This window comes from Amphibalanus amphitrite, unplaced genomic scaffold (genome assembly GCF_019059575.1).
Source record: "Amphibalanus amphitrite isolate SeventyFive unplaced genomic scaffold, NRLGWU_Aamphi_draft 001341F_arrow, whole genome shotgun sequence".
Lineage (NCBI taxonomy): Eukaryota > Metazoa > Arthropoda > Thecostraca > Balanomorpha > Balanidae > Amphibalanus > Amphibalanus amphitrite.
Genome location: NW_024882834.1, coordinates 83726 through 110962, shown reverse-complemented (window position 1 = coordinate 110962; position 27237 = coordinate 83726). Strand labels below are relative to the sequence as shown.

The window sequence follows — 27237 nt, the reverse complement described above, 5'->3', positions numbered from 1 at the left end:
CCCATGCTTTTGCCCAAAGTTAATATCAATTCTACGGTTCTATTGCTGGCCCTATTCTGTCACCCACCGTCATCCCTCTAAACTCCGGCCCGTCACCTGCACGGTCTCAATCTCAGCCCCTTTCCCGTTCGCCCCATCACTCAGTAACAGTCTTCTGTTTCATCTCTGACCCCGCCCCAGCCGTCACCCGGTCCCAGCTGGCTCCGATTCCCCTCCAGGGAGTATTTCACGGCGGGCAGCTCGATGACACTGATCCATGAGATGGAGCCGGTCGACCGCAGCCAAGAGGAACACACTTCCCCTCGTATTTCATCCGGGGCCATTATTGATGTGGCTATGTCGTTTTCAGTTGCGATGGTGTTGAAATGTGTCAGGACTGATTTTGTGGGGGCGACTGATTTATTTTATGGGCTGAATACTTGGATATTGACATTTATCGGTCACCATGCACTCGTGAATGTGTTTTATTTACGAGGCACTTATCTTCGAAGATGTCCACATTATTTCATCATATTTCCGGCACAGTTTTCAGACTGGCTAATCGGAAGTCCGTGACATTATCCTGTGACACTATGTTTAACAGTGAAAATAATCGAATACATTCGCGTCTAAGAGCAGTTTTTTTTTTCTATTCTCTGGACTCGCCTCACCCTGCCTCTCTCCCTCTCTTCTCTCCCCAGTCGCGCTCAACTACCAGACGCCTGGTAAGCCGACCAGCTACAACCAGGGCATGTTCCGGCGGAACGGCGGCTGCGGTTACGTACTGAAACCGGCCATGCTGCGCTCCGTGGATCGGTTCGACCCTACCGCCGACCCGGGAGACATGTGAGTAACATTCCTTGGGTATCCGGGGGCATATTAATTTAACCCAGTATATTTATTATATTTGTTACCCAAGTCCATATTTCCAGCTTTCCTGGGCTAACCTTAGATTTTCACCTCTAACCTTAGATTTAGGTGATTTTGTGAACAAATGGGCAAGTGGTTTTATAATGCGAATGAACGGAACACTTGCTATCTGGATCTTAGAGTAGCTAGTTCGGTGGATGGTGGACTGCGCCTCCGCTGTTATAGTTGGTATGACTGGATCAATGGACGGCACCTATCTCTCAGCCAGTGTGCTCCGCCTATGAGCGGTACTGGTGCCGCGTGTGACGGCTGTGTGACTGGTGGCGGTTCCTAGTTACAGTGACTGATGACGGTCCTTACTAACCGTAACCATGGCTGGCACGTCTGGTGACGGCTGTTCGAGTGTTTGACGATGTGACTAACACCCCTGCAGCCAACTGGAGGAGACGGAGACAGACACGGGCCCGTCCCCGGCCGAGTCCGAGCCCGCCGTCTCACCGCCGCCGCCAGAGCCGAGGTCCGTGACCTGTGTGCGTGCTGCGGGCACTCCCAGCTGCGGCACTCCTGAGTGCTCCTGCTCCTGTCTCCTGACCACGCTGCGGCCCTGGGCGCGCCGCAGCCCCAGCAGCCTGTCCTGGTACCTGCCCCTCAGCCGGTCAGTCCTGGTACCTGCCCCTCGGCCGGTCAGTCCTGGTACCTGCCCTGTCCTGGTACCTGCCCCTCAGCCGGTCAGTCCTGAAATCCTCCCCTCTTTCTATATATTTCCTTGTCTCCCCCATCCTATGTTCATTTTCTTACCGCAGCTCACCTCTTCTTCGTCTCCCCACGCCCTCGTGTTTCAACTCCGGCTCCTCGTCGCTGCTCTCATCTGCCATCTCGCTGTTCCTTCTGTACACCCATCTCCTTGCACTTCCGTACCCTTCGATCTTGACCGTTACCTCCCTCAGCGCTACGGGTCGGTCTGCTAAAGCTGTGTGGCGTCCCAGTCTGCGAACCGTGCTTGGTGGCTTTTCGTCGCCGGCGCTTGCTCAGCAGTGACGCTGTACAGCCAAGCTTATATGTTATGTCGAATTGCACTGTGTATGTTGTCTGCGCACCGTTTGCTGTGTCTTGAACACGTCTGGTACAGTTTGGCTTTTGTTTCCAGCATGTTTGGTGAAGTTTGCTTTCCGCCTAGCTCAATTTATGTTTTGTTTTGTCTGCTCTTATCTATCTGTTTTATGTCGATCTGTGGGCGTATTGCTCATTAGTGTAAATGATATCGTTATGTTCGTGGGCATGTCCATGTCGTTGGGATGTTGCTTTGGGTAAAATGTTTGCCTGGCACAGATACTGAGTGTAATGACGACTGGATTACAAGAGTTTATGTGTTATTCACTTTGCCATTGTTTTGCACTTCCCATATTATTTTTGGCTCTTTTTCTATACCTTTTAAGTTCTTTTTCTAAGTTGATTAAGTTGAATCCAAACAATGTTTGTTAGAAAGTTCGTTTTATGCTACCATAACGTCTGTCTCTGAGGGCTTGGAAGTTGTCGTCTGACTCATCCTCCTCCCCTCTGATCCCGGTATGTGTTAACTCTAATTCTTTTGTGTGACCTCACCTCTGATTCATATCTGCTCTCCCTCAGACTCCTGCGTTTACCACCTGTTCCTACTAACCTCTGGCCGACCTATGCGTCAGGTTCCGACAGACCCTGAAGCTGCGGATAATCAGCGGCGCCTACATCCCCAAGCCGGCCGGCAGCAGTCTGGACGATATCATCGACCCCTACGTCAACGTCTACGTCACCGGCCACCCGGCCGACGAGAACAAGCTGAAGACGGCCGTCGTCAAAAACAACGGTACGGCTTTCAGAGGCGACGACTGTGCTCTGTTTGGGCTTAAGTGGTTCGTGTTTGAGGCAGCAATTAGGATTTATCAGGCTCGCAGGATACTGTGACGCCTGCCTTCTAATTTGATCTCTGGCACCAGACTCCAGAGCAGTTTGTGTATGGCCTGAAGCCTGTGATTCTGTGTCTGTGTATGAAGCTTGAGTGAGGGGTATGCCGTCGCTGTCTGTGACTGGGGTATGACTTAAGCTACCTCTGGATTCTCTGTGTCATTGGCGTAGTGTGACTGAGGTATGTTTTTGTTAGTCAAGCGGGCTAACCACTGACGATATCCGTGTCTTCCCCGCAGGCTTCAATCCAGTGTGGGACGAGCTGCTGACGATACCCGTGCGTATGCCCGACTTTTGTCTGCTGGACCTGGTGGTGCGCGACCACAGCACCACGGGCTCCAACTACATCCTGGGCCACTACTGCATACACTTCGACGACCTCATGCCAGGTGGGGAAGGACAGACTCGGCTTTCTTGCTGTACACATACAGAATGAGGGCAAGGCCCGCAGACACTTGACTTACAGCGGCTGGTAGTATGACGTTTACAACTGCGGTTGCGGGGCCTACAAAACTGTGGGGCTAGGAACCACTACTAATGTTACCTTGCAAAGGATGCTTTCAAATGCTAAGCCATAAAGTTTTAGAGCGCCATAAAGCTAGATAAAGCCATAAAGTTATAGTTTTCAAAACATTTTTGTCCCGCTAGTCATGACCACTTTTTGTGGCTGCCCTGATTAAATGGAAAATATCTCATCACTCCGTCCCGTTCCCGGCAGGTTACCGGTACGTGCCTCTGGAGGACATGGAGGGCAACTCGCTCAGTCCCGCCTCCCTCTTCGTCCACGTCGAGTTCTCGCACCAGTGAGCGGCCGGCCCGTCGGTGAGGGAATCTGTCTGCTTCTGGGGCTCCCTGGGGCACTCTGATCGACCCGTCCGTGACTGTGTACTTCTGACTCGTCTGGCTTCCTGGGACTCCGGTCGGTCTGTTGATGGGGCACGCATGGCTCTAGGAACTACGTTTTATAGGGCATGTGACAATGGCCCAGCTGCTCCTTACGTACTCATTGGCACAACTGGTCGCACAAGTCGATCACCGTATTGCTCTCACGGTGCTTAGGTCTGAGAAGGCAGAGACGCCGGAGTGGGGTAGTGGAAAGAAGACAGTGAACCATGGGCAGTATGCAGTGAACGCTGGACAACCGTGGATGGTGACCTTTGTGATTATGGAACTTGGTAGAAGCCCGATGAATGTGAGCATAGGCGGTTTCGCCCGTCAGTGAAGAGTCCAATTATCGAGGGCGTAATCAGCCGAAGAAACTGATAATATTGGTGCTGTTGTGCTCTCTGAACCGCTGTATGACGTGTTCGTAGACTGAAGATTGTGTGTTTGTAGATGCAGTGACGGTACTCTGTCTCTTAACCGTCCGATATTGCGGTAAAACGGCGGCCTCTACTCTGGCCCGGTCTCACAATGGTGCTCGCACAAGGGTTTTAATCAAATGATGATTATCGAACAATCGAACCATGCTTTGGAGATTTCTTACTATCGGTAGCTTAGCGACCTGTTATGTGTGTTGTTATATGACGTGACATGACTCTAGTATTTCAGTTCGAGCGACTGCGATGGTGTCTGTGCTTTGGGGGCGCCCTGGATATTTGAGCTGGGACTGTTGTTATGATCGCGCCGCGATGTTGCCTTGATTTGCCTGTGGTTGGCCGGCGGTTGACGTCGGTACAGTTGCCACTCTGTGTCTTTGAGCCGCCGCGGTCAGTGCGGCCCCAGAGACTCAGAACTGTGACTGTGACCGTCCATAAAGATCACAGAGGTATTACGGACAGACAGCACAAGAAACTAGAGCTATTTTACAGTGAAACGACTCCGACACCGAATGCAATACATTCCTGAAATGACACTGCTTTGGTTATCGCTGGAAGGGACCAGTGTGGATCTGTCGGATAAAGATGGACTGTTTTAGAAATGAAATGTTTTGTATTTGAACAGTTCAAAAGTTACGCTTTCGATATCTTGTACTGTGTTTATGCTGATCGTATTGAATGGTTTCCGTCGTCCCTGACAGGTGGGGGCTGAACACATCTGAATACCGTATCCTCTTGGCTCGGCTCTCATCTGTCAAACCCGTCTCACCCACACCCCGACCACTCTGCCAAGACACGCCACTCGGGCCATTTCGTGTGATTTATTAATAAGATCACGCCTCGTTAACACGCCCGTCCCATCGGGTCGGGACAAAACACCTCATACGCCACTCGGCGCCGGAAACAGATCCTGTCTCAGTCAGTCGCTCACGAGCACATTCAGGATTCGCGTTCCACGGTTCCATAATCAGGCGACGGCGGGTGTCGAAAACTCACCTCTTTCAGAATAGCGCATATTGACTGACTGGCTTTTACTGGCGTTAAACGATTCTCATGACCCATGTCAGGCTCAGCTTTATGGTGGAGCGGCAGGGGCCGTGGTTTCTGAGCGTGCCTGAGCTATATTGCCCAGTAAGGCCGTGTCACGCCTCAGCGGAGCCCGCTAGCGGAGCCCGCTGGCTGGAATAGCGACCGCGCAGGCGGGCCTCGGGCGCTTCTATCCCACATCACAGCCCCGCTGACTAGACCGTGACACCAACCCGCGGGCCGCGCGCCTCTGACACAGAGATCTCGCCATACGCCCCCGGTGTCAGCGACCTGATCGACCCCGACCCGCAACGATCACCGCGCCCCGTACAGCTTACGATCGCGCATCGCCACCGCTCAATTACCGACCCAGACACGACCCACTGAAAGAACAATATTGTCAGAAATAAGAACATAAGACTTTGTAATCGAATGTAAACCTCTTCAATGAAGGTTCAATTAAATTAATTTAAATAAAATCTGCCTATGAATTCTCCAAAAATGTTCTCTGGGGTCGCTGCACAGTGTCGGATGTAATTGTACCCGGAGTAGGTCTCGGCGCTGTCGTGGGCCGGCTGTGCAGTCAGCGCAGCTCCCTCACCAGTCAGTGATGGACCAGCCGAGCCGTCTCCAGTCGAGCGGGCCCTTGGCAGGGCGGCGGGTGGCCGGGGGCGGCGAGAGCGGCCGCCGCTGGCGCAGCAGCCGCTCGAAGCGCTCCTGCTCGCGCCGCTGGCAGCCCGCCGCCTCCTCGAGCCGGGCGCTGACGAAGTCGATCAGGCTGGGGCCGCGGCCGCTCCAGCCGGCGCCGTCGCGCAGCCGGTCTCTGTGCCAGGAGCGCAGCAGCAGGCCGGCCGGCCGCAGCTCACAGCCGGGCGAGCCCTCGCGGCTCGGGTAGGGCGAGCTCGGCGCCGACTGGGCCGAGCCGCTGGAGAGCGTCCGCAGCGCCTGGCGCAGCTTTCTGAGCGCCGGCTCCGGCGCCGAGGCACGGTCCGCCTGCTCAGGCCCCGCGCAGCCCACCACCTCGATCTGGACGATGTGCTCGCGGGGCCTACGGACGTTTTTTGGCTGCTGCGACGGTGTGGTCTCGGCACTATTGCTGCGACTGGCGTCCAGCTCGTGTTTAGGCCGGTGTTTGGTGGAGGATTTCTTTTTGACGGCTGTCCCGCCAGTGTCGGCCTTTTGTCGTGTGAGCACGGGCCTGTCTCTCTGACTGCTGATGGACGAGTCAGACGGCCGTGTGCGTCGGAGCTTCACCTGAGCCGCCTCGCTCTCCGCCTTTGATGTGAGGGACGCATCAGATTTCGAAGAGGGCACTTTCTTTAGCTGCACCATGCCCAAGTTACTGGGAGCCTTTGTAGTGAGAGTAGTCGCTATAGGACCTGGACCTGGCCGTTTCACTGGCTTCAAGTTAAATATCAATGAATTGATCTTTTCAGGCTGAACCTCTTGTTGAATTTTGACCGTTTTTGGTTGGGGACTCGTTTTTCCAGATGAAGACCTTGAATCGCTGGAAGACTTTGAATCGCCTGTAGGTTTTGCTGGCGAGTCTTCCTCCAACTGGATCTTGATCGTTTTCGGTTCTGAAGTTTTCCCAGACAAAGCTTTTGTGTCATTGGCTGGATTGGTTGGCTGTTTTTCTTGTGCCTTTGCCGTTTTCGGCTCCGTAGCTGTCTTCTGAGATGACACCTTGTTATCTTCAGTTGGCTTTGCGTTCTGACTGTCCTGTTTCTGTGTCGCTTTTGGTTCTGGTGTACTCTTCCCAGACCGTGCTGTCGTCGCGCTGGCTGGCGGGTCAGCCGGCACCGTTTCTGATGATTCTCCCGTTGTCACCGGACGGCGGCGGCGAGGCGACGATTCGCCGCTCGACACACTCTCCTTTGATTTCGACTTCCGTGGCTTCTTCCCGTCGCCTACACTGAGTTTGTCCGGCTCGGCGCTGGTGGCCGCAGCGGTGTCTTTGGCGGCAGACCGTTCGATGTCGGCCGTAGGACTCGCCGCGCCCGTGACTGTAACGCTGGGCGTCTGCGAGCGCGACCGGGTCGGCACCGGCAGCGTGGGTCCCGAGTCTGGCTGTGGACTCCGGCTGGTGGGTTTAGCTGGCGAGCTGTCCTTACCAGTGGGGGCCAGCAGCGGAGAGACGGCCCCACTCCGGGAGCGGCCGGGCGAGGGGGATGGAGCGGGCACGGCGGTTACCGGCGCCGGGGAGAGCCTCTGTCGGTCCAGGGTGCCGTCCGACAGCGCTGCCGCTGCCTCGCTCATCACCCGATCACAGACGGAGGCGTGGGCGGGAGAGGGCTGGCGCTGGGTGCGCTGCGGAGTGCCCGCCGGTTGGCTGGCCAGTGGTGAGGGTGTCTGGGGACGCGGGCTGTCAGGAGCGCGCAGTCGGGACGGCGGTGGAGCCTGCGTCACGCTGCCACGGCGAGAGGTTGGCAAGCTGGCTACCTTGGCCACCATTTCGTCTAGGCTGCCCTGCTGCTTCAGCGTCTTTACCTCATCGATGGAGATATAACGCTCCTCCTTGCTCGCCTGCTGCACCAGACGGCCACGGGCTCGCTTCAACGACTCCTCGCGTCGGATATTACTGACACGAGTGTGCTCAGCCGGCTTGGGCCGCGTTTCAGTCCGGTACAGAGGCTCCTCATCTCCACTGGATTCCTCGTCAGAGGACAGTTCAGGTGTGGTGAGTGTCTCACAGCGGGACGGAGAGCACAGACCGACCGAGGCGGCCGAGCCGGCGCGCGGCAGCGCCAGGTCGCCACTGGTCTCAGAGAACGCGTACGGACTGGTCGGGTGCTCCAGCCACCGTTCCACGAACTGGGTCAGGTTGACCTGGGCCGTCTCCAGGTGTGGCTCGGGACATGCCAGAGACGCCTGCCGCGAGCGAGCCTTCATGGGCTGCTGAGGTGGACGCATCGTCAGCCACGGGTGCGTCAGCGCCTGGGCGGACGTCAGCCGCTTGCTGTGGAGAACACAGGAAAGACGCAGGGTCAGATGGGCTGCTATATCAGACATGCTGCAGAATCATCCTCAAAATACATTCTTTTTATGAGAAGAGCAAGGCAAAAGTAACACGAATTAGACAATAAAAAGACGTGAATTTATGTATACTATTATGCGGTTATCCGGTCTGAACAACCGACTCCGTCCACACCAAGCAGTTCACCTTATAGCTCAGTTTTTCTCCCTAAACCCTCTCAAAACACCCAACATCAAGCCAACCACTAAGGCCTCCTCATCCCCACTCCGACTCCTACCTCATGTCCTTGATGAGGATCTTGGTGATAAAGTCCTTGCACTCGTCGCTGACGTCGTCGAAGGCCTCGTCGTCAAAGTCGTACTTGGCGATGGTGACATTTGCCATGGTCTCGCAGTCCGTGTCACCCATGAACGGGCTCAGGCCAGACACACTGCCGCAAAAAGAACGATCTAATGAGTTGGGATGACAAGCTGGGGATGTTTCCGACTCGGTCATGAATTTTAGCACAGGGGAATGTACATTGTACATACGGGAGACCAATATTACTTCGGAGGGCATGGGTCTTAAGCTGTTCATTTTTAACTAACATTTCGCCTATAAGTTTGCATATAATCGTATTTAAGCGGTTTTCGTTCTCGTAACTGTCAGGTAGTGGTTCAGCCCATGGGTTCGCATCGGAGATGATTAGCGTTTAAAGTGCACTCCAGAAGTTTTGAGACTTTTTCAGTAGAGACAGTTAGTTGTTTCAGAAAAGCTTGAAACTTCATTGACTCTCGAAATGAGACCTCCCGAGTTCAATACACTTGTTGTAGCGCTCCGGTCACTTCCTGAAGGCCCGCTGCTAGTCCTTCAAAGTGAAGGTGCCCAGGGCCTTTGTCACAAGATCATTCATCTCCTCCACATCCTCCAACTGGCGTCCCCTGAGCTTCTCTGTCGGTCTGGGGAACATCCAGAAGGCACAGATGGCCAGATCTGGACTGTGGGGAGGATGAGGGACAGTTTTGATGCCCATCTGTGTTAGTTAGCTCGTCACCATGATCGACTTGTGGGTGGGTGCGTTGTCCTGGTGCAGGTGCCCCTGGCTAAATTTGAAGAGTTCCGGTCTCTTGTGGCGAATTCCCTTGCTCAACTCCCGCAGAACTTTCAGGAACCATTCCTTGTTAAGCATCTGGCCGAGCATGGGACCCAGCTAATGAATATAATGCCTTTTTGTCAAAATACGGGATTATTATGAGCTTCCCAGTGGACCTGCTCTGTCTGGCTTTCTTGGGTGTGGGGGAGTCAGTGTGCTTCCATTGAACACTTTGTCTCTTAGTGTCTGGATCGGTAAAAATACACCCAGCTTTCGTCTCAAGTCACTGAAGAGTCAATTTTAAATGTTTCTGGGGTATTTTTATCAAGCTAATCACAAAATTGTATTGCCTTGCGACCCTCAAAGTCGTCCTCACATGTGAGGACACTAACAGCCTGACCATGCTGTACACTGGTCACTGTGACAAGCCGCGTGTGACTTGCCATGTTCAGGGTGATGCCCTAGCCGTCTCTTGCAACGTAGAAAAACAAGATTATGCAAGTACGTTTATGACAACTGTGGTAAGGACATATGAAAGCGACAAGAATCTAGCACTTTTAATAGGGCTTTTACGAGGGCAGTCTCAAAACTTCTGGAGTGGACGACGTATATGACAAACGATTCTGCTCTCGTGACATCTGACGGAAAGTGATATTTATTTGTGTGTAATGCGTACGATAAAACGTCCATCAGTTATTAAAATCGTGTCCCAGAAAGACTCCTATCTTGCTCCTTGACGGGGGCAGTGTTCACAATTTATATTTTGTACGCCTGGTAAGCCGGGCTTCTTTGAGAAAATTGTACAAATTCACTGGGATGTTTCCGAATAACCTTTTTTCGCTACCAAGGTGTAGGCTGCAAATTAACCTGCAGCACTGCGCTTCCCTTTTGAAGTCTCTTCAGCTTTTCAGCTTTCACTGCACGGCAATAAAGCCGAGGCTCTTCCCAGCCGCGCCTACGTCATAGCTGTCACATACGTCACTAGTGACGTCACGGGGAGGGCCGGCGCGGCGCCGGAGGCACGTCCGAGCCGCGTCCGGTCGCCCCCGGCTCGTCCCTCCCCGAACCCCGGCTCGGCCGCCCCCGTACCTGTGTGATAGGCCGGCTGCCAGCGGAATGTCAGACACGTTCTCCCGGATCGAACATCGACTCAGTAGGCCTCCGAGATTGTGGTATCGCTCATACATTTGGGTGAAGGCTACTTTTTACACCGATACGCTGACACTTCAACACACTCGCATAATAACGGGCGACTCACGAGAGCAGCAAGTAGCAACTGCCTATCTCTCTCGTAAAAAGTAAAAAAAGAAAGATAAGGACGAATGGGCAGCTCGTCAGTGATAACTTCAATAGAGCGCCTTTTACGACGATGCGGCAACCGTCGCATTTCATGGGGTTAAGCTGAATTTAACTCCTGATTATAACTTTCCGCTTGTGTTTATCAAACAAAAGGCGGTTTGCACATCGTAATTAGTGCTCCCCGTGGCCCAGTTCCGATAAACGGCGTCCCTGCGAGCCTCAGACCCGCTGCGCTCGGTTGGGTGTCGTGCGGCACAGTATCACTCAGGCGGTCCGCTGCGCTACGTCGTGCGGCACAGCATCACTCCAGGCGCCGACCGCCGGAGCCATCTAGCGGCAGTCTGGAGAGTTAGTGTGGGCGCCGCTCCTGACTCATCCCCTGAGCTGTTCCAGCCGTCGTGGCCTGAACATTTGAAAGCAATCCAGCCTAGTTTATGACAATTTGGCTTAGACACTAAACAGTGAAATGTGGGTGGTCGTGAATGCAGTAGGGTGTAGGGAATCTAAAAAGTGCCGATGTCAGGTCAAGACACTCGATAACACCGGCCCGGTTAGATTGACCGACCCGGTCAAATTTAGCTAGAAACTTTGCATTAAGAGCTGGTCGATGGAAAAATGTTTTCATGCTTTACTTTCGGAGTTGTAAGCAATGAGCAATGAGTAAAGAAAGCTTACTATAGGGAGTCTTTTTAGGGAGCCCAGAGAAGCGTGTTACGGGCAGATTCCGGAGTAGTAGGCAAGCCCCCAGTGGCCGTATTCACAATCGCGGGTTAAGGTTAGGGATAGGAGTAACGGGTAACGGGTTATTTTTGTGGCCATATTCACAATCGAAGTTTACCGCTGCTGGTCGCCCGGCTCCACGCAGACGGCACCTGGCCTGCGTGGTGCCGTCTGTGTGGCGCCGGGCGACCATCAGGGGTACACTTCGATTGTGAATACGGCCGCAAAAATAACCCGTTACCCGTTACTCCTACGTCTACCCTTAACCCGTGATTGTGAATGCGGCCACAGGTACTCACAGGACGTAGGCGATGACGCCGACAGACCACATGTCGGTCGGGTAGCCGATGGCATCGAAGTTAACCACCTCGGGCGCCACAAACTCGGGCGTGCCGAACAGCACCTGCAGCTTCTTGGCCGGGTCGTACCGCCGGGCCAGGCCGAAGTCGATGATCTTGATCCTGTTGCCCGTCTTGGAGAGGCAGAGGATGTTCTCCGGCTGGAAGCAGTATGCCGGGGCGCGCTGAGCTAGAGTGTTTACTAACGATATATGACAATTAAAGGGAAAAATAGGAAATTGTTGCAAAATGACGCTGAAAATCTATTTTGCCTCCATCAGTGCGATAAAGTTTATTGTTATCAAACAATGTTAAAGCCAATTATATAAACGTTTTGCAGCATTATTCCGTCATTTAAAAGTAGTAATAATCATGTTTATTTATGCACTCAAATGCATCCGTTTTAAGTTGAAAGCGGCGTCTTTGTGTGCGACACGTTTGATCGGCATTATACACTGCTGAGTGATCTGAACCAGTCTGGCAGATATGTAAACATAATCGAGGCCCGATGCGATGTTTGTTTGAATGATAATCGTCCCCAGGCCCTGGACGGTTCAGGACGCCCCTGAAGGTCGGCAATATGGCGCCATGAGCGCTTAAAGCGGTTCAGAACTGCTTGAGTTCATAGCATAGCATAGCAACTCGGCGAGATACTCCTGACATCGCCGCTCCAGCGTTGTGGTTACATAACCGGTACACCTGAAGCACCCAGTAACAGGCCGGAGGCGCCGGAACCGGGAGGAGCGCCCACCTCCCCTGCTGAGTAACAGCAGTGCGTCATCCGGCGCCACCTCACCCCTGCAGCTCGCCGAGGCGATGCCAGGCAAACAGCAGCCAGTTTACGGCACTGCTGCCTTCGTAACACGGCGCCAATTGAGCGTTACAAACTGCCGGCCCGCTGCCACTGTACACAGGGCCCGGCGAGGGTGGCCTCGGGCGGACTGCTGACGTGTCGGCCGTAAGTTCCGGTCGGCTCGACACCCACCCGGCCGTACCCCGTACGGTCACGGCTCGGGGAGGGAGGCTCAGTGTGCCAGACGGGCCTTCAAAGGTCGCGGCACGGGAAGGCTCCGTTCTCATCAGCATGGCTTGGATAAGCCCTTACCGGCGCGCTCATTCACTGGGTCTTTCAGCGATCAGTGAAATAGAGGTCAAGCCAGGGGATTCGGACTGTGAAGAGTGGTCTAGGGGGGGGGGGGTGGAGTTTTTTCTTTGCAAGCTGAGTCCGTGCAGCTGTATTTATTATTAGCTCAGTTCGCTGTCTGGACCGTTCCGTAGGCCGTTGGGAGCCGCCGGCCGACGGAGCCGTCTGACTCAGTTTTTCTGCCATTTGGACCGCGCTTCCAGGCTCGTTCAGAATGGTTTCTGTGAATGTGTGACGTGTGACCCATAAAAGATATATGCAACGTGTTTGCTGTATATATTGTATTCCCGCCATGGATTGCTATGAATCGCTCAACCGCTGTTAGCCTGCTATAACATTTTTGGATCGGAGTTTTCCGTGAGCATGAAAATCCTCATAATGCGACATACATACACTTGTGTCAACGACTCACCTTCATGTCCAGATGGAGGACGTTCTTTTGGTGCATGAAGTTGACCCCGGCGCAGACTTGTCTCATGAATATGGCGCACGCCTTCTCCGTCAGAATGTAGTCGTCCTCAATCACCCGGTCAAACAGTTCGCCGCCCTCTACTCTGCGGGGGGACGCAGGTAGTTCGTGCGATTGCATACTGACTTTGTCCGGTAGCTGAATCGCGTGTAAGGCGGTGCAGTTTATAAATGCTCGGATATACATAGTGTGCCGCAATGCACAAGACTGGGGTTAAACCGCACATAAGACAGAAGCATCAATATCAATATCAATAAACAAAACAAAGCCATGTAGTTTGATTGACGAACGTAAGTCCCACCACAATATGCACTTATAAGTTATAACCGTACCTTTATCTCTAATAATCACCCCTTTCTTTTGCTCCGATGCACTCACAGTTCCATGACGAGCGTCATCTCCTTGCCGCCGTCGAAGGCGTCGAAGATCTGGATGATGCCCGGATGCTGGAGGTAGTTCATGATCTCCACCTCGCGCTCCACGTCGCGCTTGTCATCCTTGCGCGGTGTGGCCACGAACTTGGCCGCCAGCTGCCGGCCCGTCGCCTTGTCCGTGCAGCGATACACGATACCAAACTTACCCCTGGGGGAGCACAGACATAGGGCGGGGCTGTACGAGTAATAACAGAACTTACCCCTGGGGGAGCACAGACATAGGGCGGGGCTGTAATAACAGAACTTACCCCTGGGGGAGCACAGACATAGGGCGGGGCTGTGATAACAGAACTTACCCCTGGGGGAGCACAGACATAGGGCGGGGCTGTACGAGTAATAACAGAACTTACCCCTGGGGAGCACAGACATAGGGCGGGGTTGTAATAACAGAACTTACCCCTGGGGGAGCACAGACATAGGGCGGGGCTGTAATAACAGAACTTACCCCTGGGGGAGCACAGACATAGGGCGGGGCTGTGATAACAGAACTTACCCCTGGGGGAGCACAGACATAGGGCGGGGCTGTACGAGTAATAACAGAACTTACCCCTGGGGAGCACAGACATAGGGCGGGGTTGTAATAACAGAACTTACCCCTGGGGAGCACAGACATAGGGCGGGGCTGTGATAACAGAACTTACCCCTGGGGAGCACAGACATAGGGCGGGGCTGTGATAACAGAACTTACCCCTGGGGAGCACAGACATAGGGCGGGGCCGTACGAGTAATAACAGAACTTACCCCTGGGGAGCACAGACATAGGGCGGGGTTGTAATAACAGAACTTACCCCTGGGGGGCACAGACATAGGGCGGGGCTGTAATAACAGAACTTACCCCTGGGGAGCACAGACATAGGGCGGGGCTGTACGAGTAATAACAGAACTTACCCCTGGAGGAGCACAGACATAGGACGGGGCTGTGACAACTGAACTTACCCCTGGGGGAGCACAGACATAGGGCGGGGCCGTGACAACTGACACGAGAGTGCAGGGACGCGAGTGCGACAGCAAAAGGATAGCTTTGTATCCACTAGTGCCTCCTTCTTCGTAAATTGTCCGTTTGTTTTTATTTAACACTTCAGTAATCAGTAATCACTAAGAATATCATACAGGAGCTGATAATTTTGGCACGTAGACATCACTGAAATAAAACGGTTTCTCTTCTAGTATTGCAAAAAAGATAGATTAGCTACGTGTCGTCGATCTCATAATTAATATCATAGCTATTAGCTATATGTAGCTGTTTGATTAAACATAACCGTTTAAATAAAGGTGATTATTCATGAGCAATATTCACTTCCTGTTTCTTTTTCCCAAGGATTTCAAGCGTAATCGATTCGGAGTTCTGACACTATTCAGTACTCGTCATTCGACATAATATTATGCTCTTCTCTGGCTTCCTTACAAAACGGGACAAGAAAAAGCAGTGCACAGCAATAACAACTTCGGGGTCGTAGCGATACAACACAGAATTTTTTCGGTTGCGCTCGGCTTTTATCGCTCACGATTGGTAGACTTTTGGAGTATGCGTCTCGCTCCAATTCCTAGCAGCGCCTACGGCCTACGGGAAACCGGCAGCAGCTCCCTGAGAGCGTTGGCCGCCCGGTGCCTGCCACGCGGTGTCCGCGTGCTCACACCGCACGCCTCTGCACAGAAGCGTGCAGGGGAACGCGGTCAGGGGCAGTGCGGGCAATGTCAGCACGCGCTGCTGGGGTGTGACCCAGTGACCGGGCCGACCCACCCGACAGGCCCGAAGGTTGCTGGCACGAGCACAGACGCACTCATAAAAGTGTCACTTTAGTTGACGAACGCACGACGAACACACCGCGGCAGTGCCAGATGCGTGTGTGGGTGGGTGCGTTTGATGTCAGAAGTCTTATCAAATTACGCGTATATGTCCCAGGCTGCGCAGTGTGCGGTTAGATAAATCCAGGTGTATTCCACGTGAGTTTGATCGTATGACACTGGCCAGCGAAACAAGTGGCCAGGGCGAGGGATATGACACAGTAAGGCAAGATAGATTGAGACACTGACAGCCAGCTGACACACAGCCGGTGAGCTTACCGTCCGACCTCCTCTCCCATGGTGAACTTCTCGCGGACCTCGACATTACGACGAACAGTGACGTCCCTCGGCGGAAACGGTAGCGTCAGATCTGAAACACGGCGGAAACGGTAGCGTCAGATCTGAAACATGACGGAAACGGAAGAAAACTTAAAAAATACACGGCGGAAACTGTAGCGTCAGCTCTGAAGTATGACAGGAACGGTAAAAACATTCTATAAAACACGGCGAAAGCAGCAACGTCAGCTCCGAAACACGGCGGAAACGGTTATGGTAACAGTCGACTAAACATCGCGATGGGAATGCCAAACATCATTGACATTATAAGGAAAAATAGATGCTTATGCTCGTACAATGCGGCACTGAATAGTGAGTCACGAGCTGCTTCACCATTTCCTCGCCACTGGAATCGGATTGACAAACACTAAATGTGAAACACTATCAGGCATGGATTCTCAGTGCCACATACCTTCCAATGGAAACGACTCATCCACGAAAATCGACATCCTGAAAGCAGAGACAAACTATTAAAACAAATAACATGAAGTCAGACGGCTATCGACTACGCGGTGAAACAAAGCAGCAACTAGCAGAGGCACACCAACTCCACTTAAAAACCAAACCGAGCCTGCATTGCGCATAAGCCACTGCAAACCTGGATAAAGCTTAACAAGCCTTAATGATTATACCCAGCCCTCATGCATACTAAAAGGTAAAAAAGCTGAGGCCCTAAAAGGAAAACGTTATTAAAGAAAATTCCCACTTATTTTCGAATGAGCTCATATCCTACAGATCTCTGGCTGACTCGGTGCCAGCACCCAGCGTCGGCCTTGCCCACATCTCGTTCTCGGCAGTCTCGTTAGCCTCTACCCGGGCGCAGGTGACTCGTCTCGCCGACATGTAGGAACAGGTGGCGCACAGACGGGAACCCCTCCCCTACCTCAACGCCAGGCCACTCTGCTCCAGCAGCGGTCGCAATACTCGGCTCGTCGTCAACTGCCGAAGTCTCATCAGTGGGCACGATAAAGTCGTGATTAAACTGCTGACAAAATAGCCTTATTCGGAGTTCCAGGTCCATCGCTTGTATCTGACCACCCTCATTGCTGACCCTGTATGCGCCCATACCTATCTGTGACCGGTCGTGTCCCTTCCCTGGGCGGCGTGGCAGTGAGCTGCTCGACCACGCCGCGCCAAACGACAAAGACAGCCGGCGGCGGCGGCGGCGGCGGCCGCTGGCTGCCGACCTGTTACGTTTGGCCCCCGGCCAGAGGACCACATTCTTGGCCGGGCCGCCGCCACGGCGCAAAGGTTGGCCGGGGTCGGCGCGGAGCCGGCTGGGAGCGCCACACGCGCCGGGCCCGCGCGGCGCTCCGTCGACTCCGCTGGCCTCGTCCCGTCGCAGCGCGGTGCGAGGGAACCCAAACACGGCCTGTCCGCGCGGCCCAGCCAGCGCCGCCACTTCCGCCGGCCGGTGCGTGTGGTCCTCGGCCGCCCGATCACACGAGGAAGGGGCGAGTTCACGCGGACTCAAGGCCGAGGGCGTGTTTGTTAAGCGGATGTACCGAACTAGTAACTTTACCAAGGTCAATTTTGTTGATGGATTCATGTCTTGTAGACACATACATATTGGCATTTGGCGCAGCTAAGACACATGTATAACCCGTGACCTTTGCCCTTTGGGGCCGGCACCATGCCAGTCAGTTTCCGAGGGCGGACTGCAAACGCTCAGCGAAGTCAGGGACTGTCCTCCTTCGATAGAACAATTCACCTCGGTTCGAATGAGGTGGATCATCTAACTTGCTCGAGACGAGCACCGAACACACCGCGTCAAGCTATTCCATATGATCAAACTCCTTCCCACGAAAAGGATCGCAAATGTTCGGATATTTAGTCCACTGCCCGGAATGAGTTCTAAGCAGCTGTAATCTCGTAACTGGGATTCCTCTTGAACCAACTGTGAGCAGTTTGCAATGACATACCAGAGCGCCTCTCGGCAGCTGCCTCAAGATGCTCGGTCTAAACTTCCAATGCATTGACCTCAATGACCGGAAGTCGAAACAGACCTCTGCCTCTTCTGACCAGCGAATCTCAGTCTGCGGAAATACCCTCAGCAGCTGTCTTACATTGAATGTTGCCGAGTTCCCTTGAGCAGCTGACCACGGCTGACATTTGGACAGCCTAAAACCCCTGACGGCAGACAGCGGCTGTCAACTGAGCAGAACAGCCCTGTGCTGCCACCACTACATATCGGAATTTCCCCAGGAACTGTCCTCACTAACCATTTTGGACTTTGGAGCCCCTTGCTCTTGTATGAGGCTCCCATGTCTGCAACCTATCTGACCTCTGTGAGGCCTTCGTCAATCGGCTCACCGTTTCTACCGACAGTCGATCCCCCCGTCCCCCTAACTCCCTACCACCCCAGACAGGCGTGTTTACCGGCTAAACGGCCAACAGAAATACCGATCCATTCATCGTACATTGAGCAGCTGCCGGGTGCTGCAGACACAGACGAGGCCGGTCTGGGAATTTGCGACTGAACAGCCGTGGATGAAATCCTGCAGTCAACAAACCATATCTGATCATCTTGCTGGATTTCAGTTTCGCGACTAAACAATACAAATAAACATCTTGATCGTTGTCCTTAGGCATCAACGTCCTTTGTTACTGTGGTTGTTTGATGCTACGTTTTACGTTTTACATATATTTCACATCCAATCCTTCAAATTATGACTGATTCACTTAAGAAGTTTACCTTCATGTTGGGCTAATTTCGACCGAAAGAAGGTATTTTCGATTTCATATTTAGCTGAGTTTATATCCTGCTGGAATATCAAAAATTGTTTGCGTTAAGATTCATGTAGTTTATCACTGTGCCCCCCCCCCCCCCGTCCGATTAATGAACTCGTAGTTATGTCCGGGATGGGCGGCTACTGCACGTGCCAAGCCCTCTGGACGGGTCGACCACCCATCATCCCTCCCAGCTCCAGACGGGAGTCCGGTACGCACCGGCCCCCGCCCGGTGGCCAGCCGGCCCAATCCGCGCTGCCCTCCAGTCCGTCTCCCATTCGACTCCCAGCGGGGAGCATTCATTCTGGCCAGGGTTCATAATGTCCAGGGTACGATATGCCCAGTGTCGAAATGGCCAGTGCCTTGAATGGGCCAGAGTTCATAATGTCCAGGGGTTGCATGGTCCAAATGCGGCCAACTGGCTGCAGATAGGGTATATTCAAAGAGGCCAGGGTTCATAATGTCCAGGGCACGATGTGTCCAGTGTTCGAAATGGCCAGGGTTCATAATGTCCAGGGCACGATGTGTCCAGTGTTCGAAATGGCCAGGGTTCATAATGTCCAGGGCACGATGTGTCCAGTGTTCAAAATGGCCAGTGCCTTGAATGGGCCAGAGTTCATAATGTCCAGGGATTACATAGTCACTGAAAGTGACGTCATTATGTAAAAAACACGGAACCAGCTCAATGCGAAGCAGTGCAGTGCCGAAGGCAATGCCTTAGGAGAGATTACAGGCAATAGTAAATCAAATATTTTTAGGTTAAGTGGCTATGTATCTGGCTTCAGGCCGAAGGCCTGAAGCCTGATGCATAACCACTTAACCTAAAAATATTTGATTTACTATTGCTTGCAATCTATTCATGCGAGAAACTATTTCCTTATCCCTGGTAGGCAAACATCATTCCCTTAGGTTAGGTTAGGTTAGGTTAGGTTAGGTTAGGTTAGGTTAGGTTGGGTTGGGTTGGGTTGGGTTAGGTTGACTATGTAATCCCTGGACATTATGAACTCTGGCCCATTCAAGGCACTGGCCATTTTAAACACTGGACACATCGTGCCCTGGACATTATAAACACTGGCCATTTTGAACACTGGACACATCGTGCCCTGGACATTATGAACCCTGGCCATTTCGAACACTGGACACATCGTGCCCTGGACATTATGAACCCTGGCCTCTTTGAATTTACCCTATCTGCAGCCAGTTGGCCACATTTGGACCATGTAATCCCTGGACAATGTGAACACTGGCCAATTCAGGGCACTGGCCATTTCGAGCACTGGACACATTGTGCCCTGGACATTATGAACCCTGGCCTAAATAATACGCACCCACTCCCAGCAGCTGGGCTCGGTCCAACCAGACGGTTAATGACGATGTCCGGCCGTCGCTGCGGCCGCCCTGGCGACATGACTCGTGCCACGCCGTGCCACAGTGCCACACGTCATGGCAACCGGCGCGGTGGTTCGTCGTGACAACCGATGGCTCGTCATGACAACCCATGGCACTTTCAAAAAGCGCGCCATAGCACGCCATGGTAATTGGCACGGTTTTCGCGTCGAGAAAGTGTCGTCTTGCTTTACAGAAATTCGATTTCAAGAAAACAGACCTGACACTCCTATTTGGAAACGTGTTTTTAGACATTCCGAACACTATTCTTCGAGGCATGTCACGCGTCTTACCTTTGTCATGGTGTTAAGAATAGCACGCAATAGGTAACCAATACAAATTACTGCTGTAATAAACATGTAGCAAAACATGTCATGCACATTACACAAGTGTGATCAACTTGTAAAGGCGACACTGCAAGCAACACATATTTGTGCTTAAATGCTTCAAACCTTTTATTCACACAATGGCGGAAAAGCATTATTTTTTCCAAAATTGTAATGTATGTAATTTTGTGACTATGTCTCCATGCATATTCGTGCTCATAGTTATATGTCTGAATGGTCTCTGTACCCCTTTACATGTTGCTTAGCATCATATGCATTTAAACGATCAAAACGCCTTCCTCAAATAGCGGGTATCAGTCATTTGAGGGCATAGTGTGTGTATCTTGTGAATTGTTAAATTCGAGTCGGCACACATAGGTATTTAACGCAAACGTTTTCTTGAATGTACATAAGCATCATATGCATTTAAACGATCAAAACGCCTTCCTCAAATAGCGGGTATCAGTCATTTGAGGGCATAGTGTGTGTATCTTGTGAATTGTTAAATTCGAGTCGGCACACATAGGTATTTAACGCAAACGTTTTCTTGAATCGTTAAAATGGAGCAGAGGGCAAACAACTTCACCCGAGTGCCTTATAACAAGCATTACCTCAGCACCCCCCCCCCCCCAACATAGGCATGGGTCAGTACAAGAGAAATTAGAAACACTCAAAACCACAACCGTACATTTATAACCACAAACACAAACGTAAACACAAACATTGACAATCATACAACATAGATCAATTAGAGCTGGGCAAGTGAAAGAGTGAAAGAGAACACAGATGAGAGAATGAAATGATGCACTTTGAGAGAAATATGGCGCTGAGCAACGGTCCCGAGGAGACTCGTGGGGGGGGGTGGGGGTGGAGAGGCGGGTAACATTAGCAGGAACAACACAAAGCACAACCAATTCAGTGAAAACAGCATCACGGCAAGCGCCTGTAACACAGGTCAATTACAGTTCGTCGTCGGTCCCTGACTCGCTGGCGGAGGACATCGCTGCGCGGGCCGGACGCTGGAAATGAGCGTGGGGAGAGCGTGATGTACATAAGCTGAACGGGAGCATTCATGTGTTTTTGCTTTATTGCGAATCCCAGAGTTTTCTTATTTATACACGTGTTAGAATATCTTTGAGACAGCAGAAGCATGATTAACAGTAAAAAGTTAACTAAAAGCACAGTGACCTAGAAGGCGAAACGATTCGGATTACGGGACGTTTCAATATGGTTCGTCGTAAGATCAGTGTTTATATTTGATTTTACACAATGGTTAAGTGCAACCTTTAAAAGCGGTGCGCTACGCCCCCTATCCGCTAAAAAAATCCATGATTGACCCACTATTTTTATCTTTGTCAATGGACAAAACCCTTCCCATCTCAGCGCAGCGCCGTAGCGCCCTCAGCCGGCTCGAATGCCTGTGAGGTAGACTGTTCCGCAGCGCAGCTATGTCGTGCGGCACAGCAAATCGACAAGCTTCGCAGGGGCCTTAGATCGCGACAGCCATACCGCTTCTGGAAGTGCGATTTGCGAATGATTATACCTATATAATTTTGTTTGCTGTTTTAAACGTGTATCTCAATAGAATTGGTTGCATTCTATCTCACTGTTTTTTTTTTTACTTTCTTTTAAATACATGTGTTGTGTTTTGACTTTTGCTAGGACATGGGGTGGGGATCAATAACCGTTTATGGAGCTTCATCAGAATGTTACTTCCACCTTTTTATTTTAACGATTTAAGCTGCACATCCAAAACCAAACGTTGATAAACAGAAAACAATGAAATAAAAATGAATATCAAATAACATAAAATAGCTCGCGATGCCACTGAAGAATAGCAAGCATCAGCCTAAACCCCTTTTATCGATTACGGTTGTTTAGCAAGAGCTACAGTATGAACAAGAAAATAGAAATGTAGACGGTTTTCCCAGGACAGCTCTCAACAGGCAAAAAACTGAAGTCCTCTCTAATCGGCTGCACTGAATCGCTCCGTACGGCTAATGGCATCGCAATTGACATGCCGTCTGCCGATAAACGAACAGATGAGCATTGTCCAAAGTGCAGACTACTATCCTTGTGTCACTGACATTCTCAGAAGCATTTCTTTTGGTAAGAGCTTCAAATTATTACCCCCTTCTTGCGGAATATTAGGTATTTGATGGCTTATCTACGGCCCGCGGTGCTAAACGTAATTTCAGGGGCGGATCAAGGAAAACTCCAAGGGGAGGGTTATGAATCGAAGTGGTGCCCAGGGCCCGTATTCACGTCGACATCTTACGATCAGTTTTCATCGTACGATCGATTTGGTATTCATGTTGACCATCTTAACTTTTTATCGTACGATCAGTCTGGATATTTAGGATACTTCTAATTCACATCGACAATCTTAAGATAATTTGATATTCATGTCAAAAGTCCTAGGATTCATCCTACGACCCAACTTAAGATGTCGTAGCAGTTCCGAAGATTTGATTTTTAGCAGCATATTCCGGGACGACATAGAAAATGGATCCTCCGTCAAATGATACAGCAAACGAAATATAGTGAGCTATTCTTAACATTATAAAAGTACCACAGATTTAGTATGCTTCAAAATTATTATGGAAATTATTTTGCCATTAGGTATTATGAAAACTATATTATTATATTACAAATGATCATATGAAGAATAAATCGATAAAACATGCATTTTAACCCTCGCCGGCTCAGGGGGGGTTGATGCAACCCCCTAAGGTTTTTCGCGAATAACTCGCGTAAAAAGCGGCCGATCGCGACGAAACTTTCAGTACCCTCGCATTGATCAATTTTACACCTACCCTGAAAATTTCATGACCCTGACCCAAATGACCTTTGACCTGTGACTTCTTTTCCGAGACCATGTTTGGCCGGAATCGCGATTCGGCGTATGTCGGCTCGCATTAGCCGCGCGTTTGCAAGCTTTTCGTGGTTTCAAACGTTCAAACATGTGATTTGATGTTGCTCTCATGCAATAGGGTGGTTGTCAAGGTCACCTGAAGGTCAGGTCAGGTCATTGACCTTTGGTGACCTCGGTTCACTTGCTCGAGTTTTACATGTTTCTAGGTTAGTTTTTGGAGCTGAATTCGAATTTAGCAACCATTTGAACATTTACGAAGTAGTTTTGGTGCCTTCATAATATGTTACGAAGCTGTCAGAGGCGGATGACAGGTACTACTAATACCCGTCACGACCCCTACCGGTTGACCTGACCTGACCTGACCCAACCTAGTCTAAATAGAGCCTCGCGGAAAAAACAAGCGTGTGCGCCGTTTCAAGACGGAACGATTGATACCCGATTTTAAGGTCCCAGGTCAACCGGTAACCTCTGAGGTGAAGTCAAAAAGCCCAAGGTAGGGTTTGGTTTTTGGTAAATAATTTCGCAAAAAAATGGTCGCAGAGCAGCGATTTTGGCACCATCGTGTTCGCCTGGCTCAGGCGCGTCGAATGGTATATTTTTTGTCCGGGTGAGGTCAACTTAAGGTGTTGACCTCGAGTCAAGGTCAGGTCAGAGCCCATCAGGCCACGAACTTAATCGAAGGAAGTCGTATAGCATAGCATTCGATTCGGGAGGTCTTTCCGAGTCCATTGGTGGCTTTCCCGAGTCGCTGGCTCAATTTGATCATGAGTTATTGACGAGAAACTCCTATGACCGTAGTGACGTCATAAATGACGTCACAGAAGGTCAAAAATGCAAAAGTAAAGCATCGGATCTTGCAAGGAGTGCATGAAATCACGATTCCGTGTGCTTGAGACAGTTTGAGATCATTCCATGTGCAAAAACAACAGTTTCCTTATTTCCCCATTTACTTTTAATGGTGAGGTCACGCGACCTCGAAGAGTAGCAGGCATTAGCAAAAATTGCGAGTAGGGCATGACAGAAAGATAATTAGTGGTTTGTATGGCATGGTCATTTTTAGCGGCTCGAATAACATTTCTCAAGAAGTCTAACTAAAGAGCAAGTTGTTGTTGATTATCACTGACTTGTGTTTGGGGGTTAATAATAACTGAATTTTTTAGTTTGGCCCAAAATTTTGACAGCATTGTGTGCGTTGATCAATTCTGAGCTCAGGGACATATATTTTATTCAGATTATACGCGTTTGTTTTTCACAACTTCCAGCGCTTTAAAGAGCGCCGGGCCTTCAGTAGAGCGGCGAGGTGACAATTGCCCCTACATCATGTGGTTTACTGGCGCATATCTCGAAAAGTAGCAGGGAAAAGCAGCAAAGCACCTATATGGAACGAAAGATGAGCAATCAGAGGCTAGTATAAAATGTTCATTTTTAGCCGCTCAAAATCACATTTTTATAAAAGTCTAATTAAAAAATTAGATATGATTTTTATTTACGTCTTGCAGCTGCTTGCAAAACACTAGCTTATCTTGCAGAAAAGCGATGCAATATGTAAGAATGATGTTGGCACAGTGAACAGCAGTGCCTTGAACTAGTCTGACAGGAAATTTCGTTCAAAACGACGATTGGTCAGCTAATAAATTACTACTAAAGATCATCATGAAAATCGGTAAATGTGGTGGCCACTAGAGAGTCTAAATTGTCTTGTGTTTGGTGACAACTGACGACCTCAATTTTGACCTTAGGGAAAAACTGGCATCGGAATAGTATTCTTCGATCAATTTGGGATTAAATGATACCTATGAAAAAAACCATAAACAACAATTTCAATACCTAAATATACAATTCATAAGCATAGGTGACGTCTTACGACAGCTCAGTGAGTAGTCGTATCTTCCCAATACCTTCATCATTAAGGTCTTACGATCATCTTAAGATTCGACTTAAGATGTCCCGACGTGAATCGCACTTACGATCGATCGTACGACAAATGTCTACGACCAAAATTTTGATCGTAAGATAAATCTTAACTGTTTGCGATACCAACGTGAATACCAAATTATCGTACGACAAAGAGCGATCGTAAGATAAATCTTACGAAAAATTCCGACGTGAATACGGGCCCAGGATTAAGAACTCTGCGAATTTCGGCCACTTAATTTTGGTGGTGCCCTATTTTCAGTTTTTGTTTGCTCTTTATAATCTTTTATTTTTGGTCAGTGTCTTTGCCCTTGGGCCTTGGCAGGCCTGAGGTGCCCCTGACAAGCCCATGGTGCCCCTGACAGGCCTGTGGTGCCCCTGGCAGACCTGTGGTGCTCTTGCTAGGCCGATGGTGCTCCTGACAGGTCTGTGTTGTCACTGACAAGCCTGTGGTGCCCCTGCTAGGCCTGTGGTGCCCCTGGCGGGCCTGTGGTGCTCTGTCAGGCCTGTGGTAACTCTGATAGGCCGGTGGTGCCCCTGGCAGGTCTGTGGTGCCCCTGGCAGGCCTGTGGTGCTCCCGAGCCCCAAGGACGGGGGGTCACGTCAGACTCATGACCCATGTGACCCCCCCCCCCCTTAGATCCGCCACTGCGTTATTTATCCCATGAAATGTGCGACACATCGAAAGTATAGAAGCACAAAACATCTTCAAAAAGGATTCGTTGTGCCATAGCATAAGAGGCGAACTCTAAGGGCTCGATGGCGAACTTTCGCCAAAGTTCCGTTCCAAAGTCCCACAGTTCCGCCAAGAGGCTCCGAAGGGCCCGATATGTCCGTCAAGACAGCCTCATGCTCAGAATAGTTTTGAATCGACTTGAACCTCGTACATCACGGAGCTCTTTTGGTTTAGAATATGTGGCCGAAATTGTTTAGCGGCACTCCTTACGTTTGACCTACAGAAGTCGATAAAGGTCACGACTTTAAATTTGCACAGCAGATTGTGACCCATCCATTGGAGCGGGAGTCCCGAAAACGGCACCTAATGACTCACCATGGCCTGAAGCTATTTCACCATTAAGACTATCTTAAAAGGGGCTAAAGTGCGTCAATTTTAACCATTTTATGCTGCCCAGGTCAAACGAGGTCGCATATTCCGAGTGACCCTTGGGGATACCTAAATTTAACGGTGAAAGTAGGTACTTGCAGGTAACGGACAGTCGCTTGATGCCATTTTCAGTGCTCTATCTTCACTGGGGGTAGGCACTGGGCCACAATCTGCTGTGCAAATTTTGGGACCGTGACCTTCTCTGACCCGTCCAGGTCAGACGGCCTGAATACGGAATGAGCAACGAAAATGGGTTTGAGCCTAAACATAGATTGGAGAGCTAAATATATGAGATTGGATGATCTAACGACCGACGGGAATCTCTCGGGGGGGGGGGGGGGGGGTTGAACCACCCGGCCCGGTGCGGGCGGGGTAACGGACAATACCTGAAGCGTCGGCGTCGACGGCGGCTATCCCTCCTGCTACTCCAGCACCCTGGCCCGACGGCAGGGCGGCAGCGGCGCGCGGTGACGCCCCACCCCAGCCACACAGTCCTCGAGCCGTCACCACACTAACGGTGCTGCCACCACGCGGCTGGCCGGCTGGCTCGTCCGGCGCTGGCACCGCTCCAAACGCCATCTCTTGGGCCGGCTCCAAAACACCACCCCCACCCGGAGAAGACCGGCCGGCCGGCCACCTCACCGCCATCTAACGGCCGCTGGAGGTACTGTTAGGTCGCTGTCAGTTGCAGAGGAGAAGGATCGTCGCTATTGGGCGGCGGGCAATGCATCCTGATAAATATGTGGTGATTCACACTTCACAGTCGTGTTAGAAAAGCGAGCTGTCTATTACGCACTGAAGGAATAAACGTAGTCAACACAGAGACATTTGGAGATGACCAGATGGACATTCGTACTCAGTAATTTTAATTGTGTCTTGATATTTTGAATGCCTCATTTTGATTTCTTCTGATCAAAAGTCGCCACAGAACTCGTCGACGGTGAATTTCGGGTAGCAGTTGACGCGGAGCGGCCGGGGCCCGGGCTGGTCTCCCAGGGACAGCCACCACGTCCAGAGGTCGCCCAGCCAGTCCAGACAGACCAGGTAGAGCAGCAGGTCGAGGGTGTACTCTCCGGACCGCAGCAGGGCGCGGGCGGCCTCTCCCAGCCGGCGGCGCGCCCGGCGCCACAGTCGGCCGGCGCGGCGCGCCCGCCGCTGCCACCACGGCGAGCCGGGCAGCCAGAACGGCACG

At 51.3% G+C, this 27237-nt stretch overlaps 2 protein-coding genes across 41 annotated transcripts in view; one reads left to right on the top strand and one right to left on the bottom strand.

The window, feature by feature from the left end:
- The window catches only part of LOC122372289 (1-phosphatidylinositol 4,5-bisphosphate phosphodiesterase delta-4-like), a 36834-nt gene extending 32189 nt beyond the window's left edge, over nucleotides 1–4645 (top strand). For 19 of the 36 annotated variants that reach the window (XM_043349297.1, XM_043349305.1, XM_043349304.1 and 16 more), the window contains 5 exons: nucleotides 681–825; nucleotides 1283–1504; nucleotides 2532–2692; nucleotides 3030–3179; nucleotides 3509–4645. In XM_043349297.1, coding sequence (XP_043205232.1) covers nucleotides 681–825; nucleotides 1283–1504; nucleotides 2532–2692; nucleotides 3030–3179; nucleotides 3509–3597 — 767 coding nt within the window. In that variant the 3' untranslated portion in view covers nucleotides 3598–4645. The remainder of the gene's footprint in view (nucleotides 1–680; nucleotides 826–1282; nucleotides 1505–2531; nucleotides 2693–3029; nucleotides 3180–3508) is intronic. The other 17 variants (XM_043349316.1, XM_043349315.1, XM_043349313.1 and 14 more) reach the window with 2 other exon arrangements.
- A 266-nt stretch (nucleotides 4646–4911) lies between these two features.
- LOC122372288 (calcium/calmodulin-dependent protein kinase type II subunit beta-like) lies at nucleotides 4912–26570 on the bottom strand. 5 transcript variants are annotated; one of them, XM_043349284.1, is made up of 9 exons: nucleotides 26432–26561; nucleotides 21115–21170; nucleotides 16122–16159; nucleotides 15653–15743; nucleotides 13533–13736; nucleotides 13098–13239; nucleotides 11503–11702; nucleotides 8390–8542; nucleotides 4912–8094 (listed from the first exon to the last, which is right to left on the bottom strand). In XM_043349284.1, exons 2-9 carry the CDS (start codon nucleotides 21150–21152, stop codon nucleotides 5733–5735), a joined length of 3228 nt encoding a protein of 1075 aa, XP_043205219.1. In that variant the 5' UTR covers nucleotides 21153–21170; nucleotides 26432–26561; the 3' UTR covers nucleotides 4912–5732. The 5 variants fall into 5 exon arrangements, with proteins under 5 accessions (XP_043205219.1, XP_043205222.1, XP_043205220.1 ...); XM_043349287.1 differs by having other exon boundaries at nucleotides 13098–13234; nucleotides 26432–26557; XM_043349285.1 differs by lacking the exon at nucleotides 21115–21170 and having other exon boundaries at nucleotides 26432–26570.
- Between the last annotated feature and the right edge of the window lie 667 nt (nucleotides 26571–27237).

Excerpts from the sequence above, each read along its gene's own strand:
- LOC122372288 (XM_043349284.1), bottom strand. The coding sequence starts at position 21,152 with ATGTCCTCCGCCAGCGAGTCAGGGACCGACGACGAACT. Across the intron at positions 16,160-21,114 it reads TCAGGGACCGACGACGAACT|GATGTCGATTTTCGTGGATG; the intron begins GTAATTGACCTG and ends CTCTGCTTTCAG. Across the intron at positions 11,703-13,097 it reads TCCTCCATCTGGACATGAAG|CCGGAGAACATCCTCTGCCT; the intron begins GTGAGTCGTTGA and ends TACTGCTTCCAG.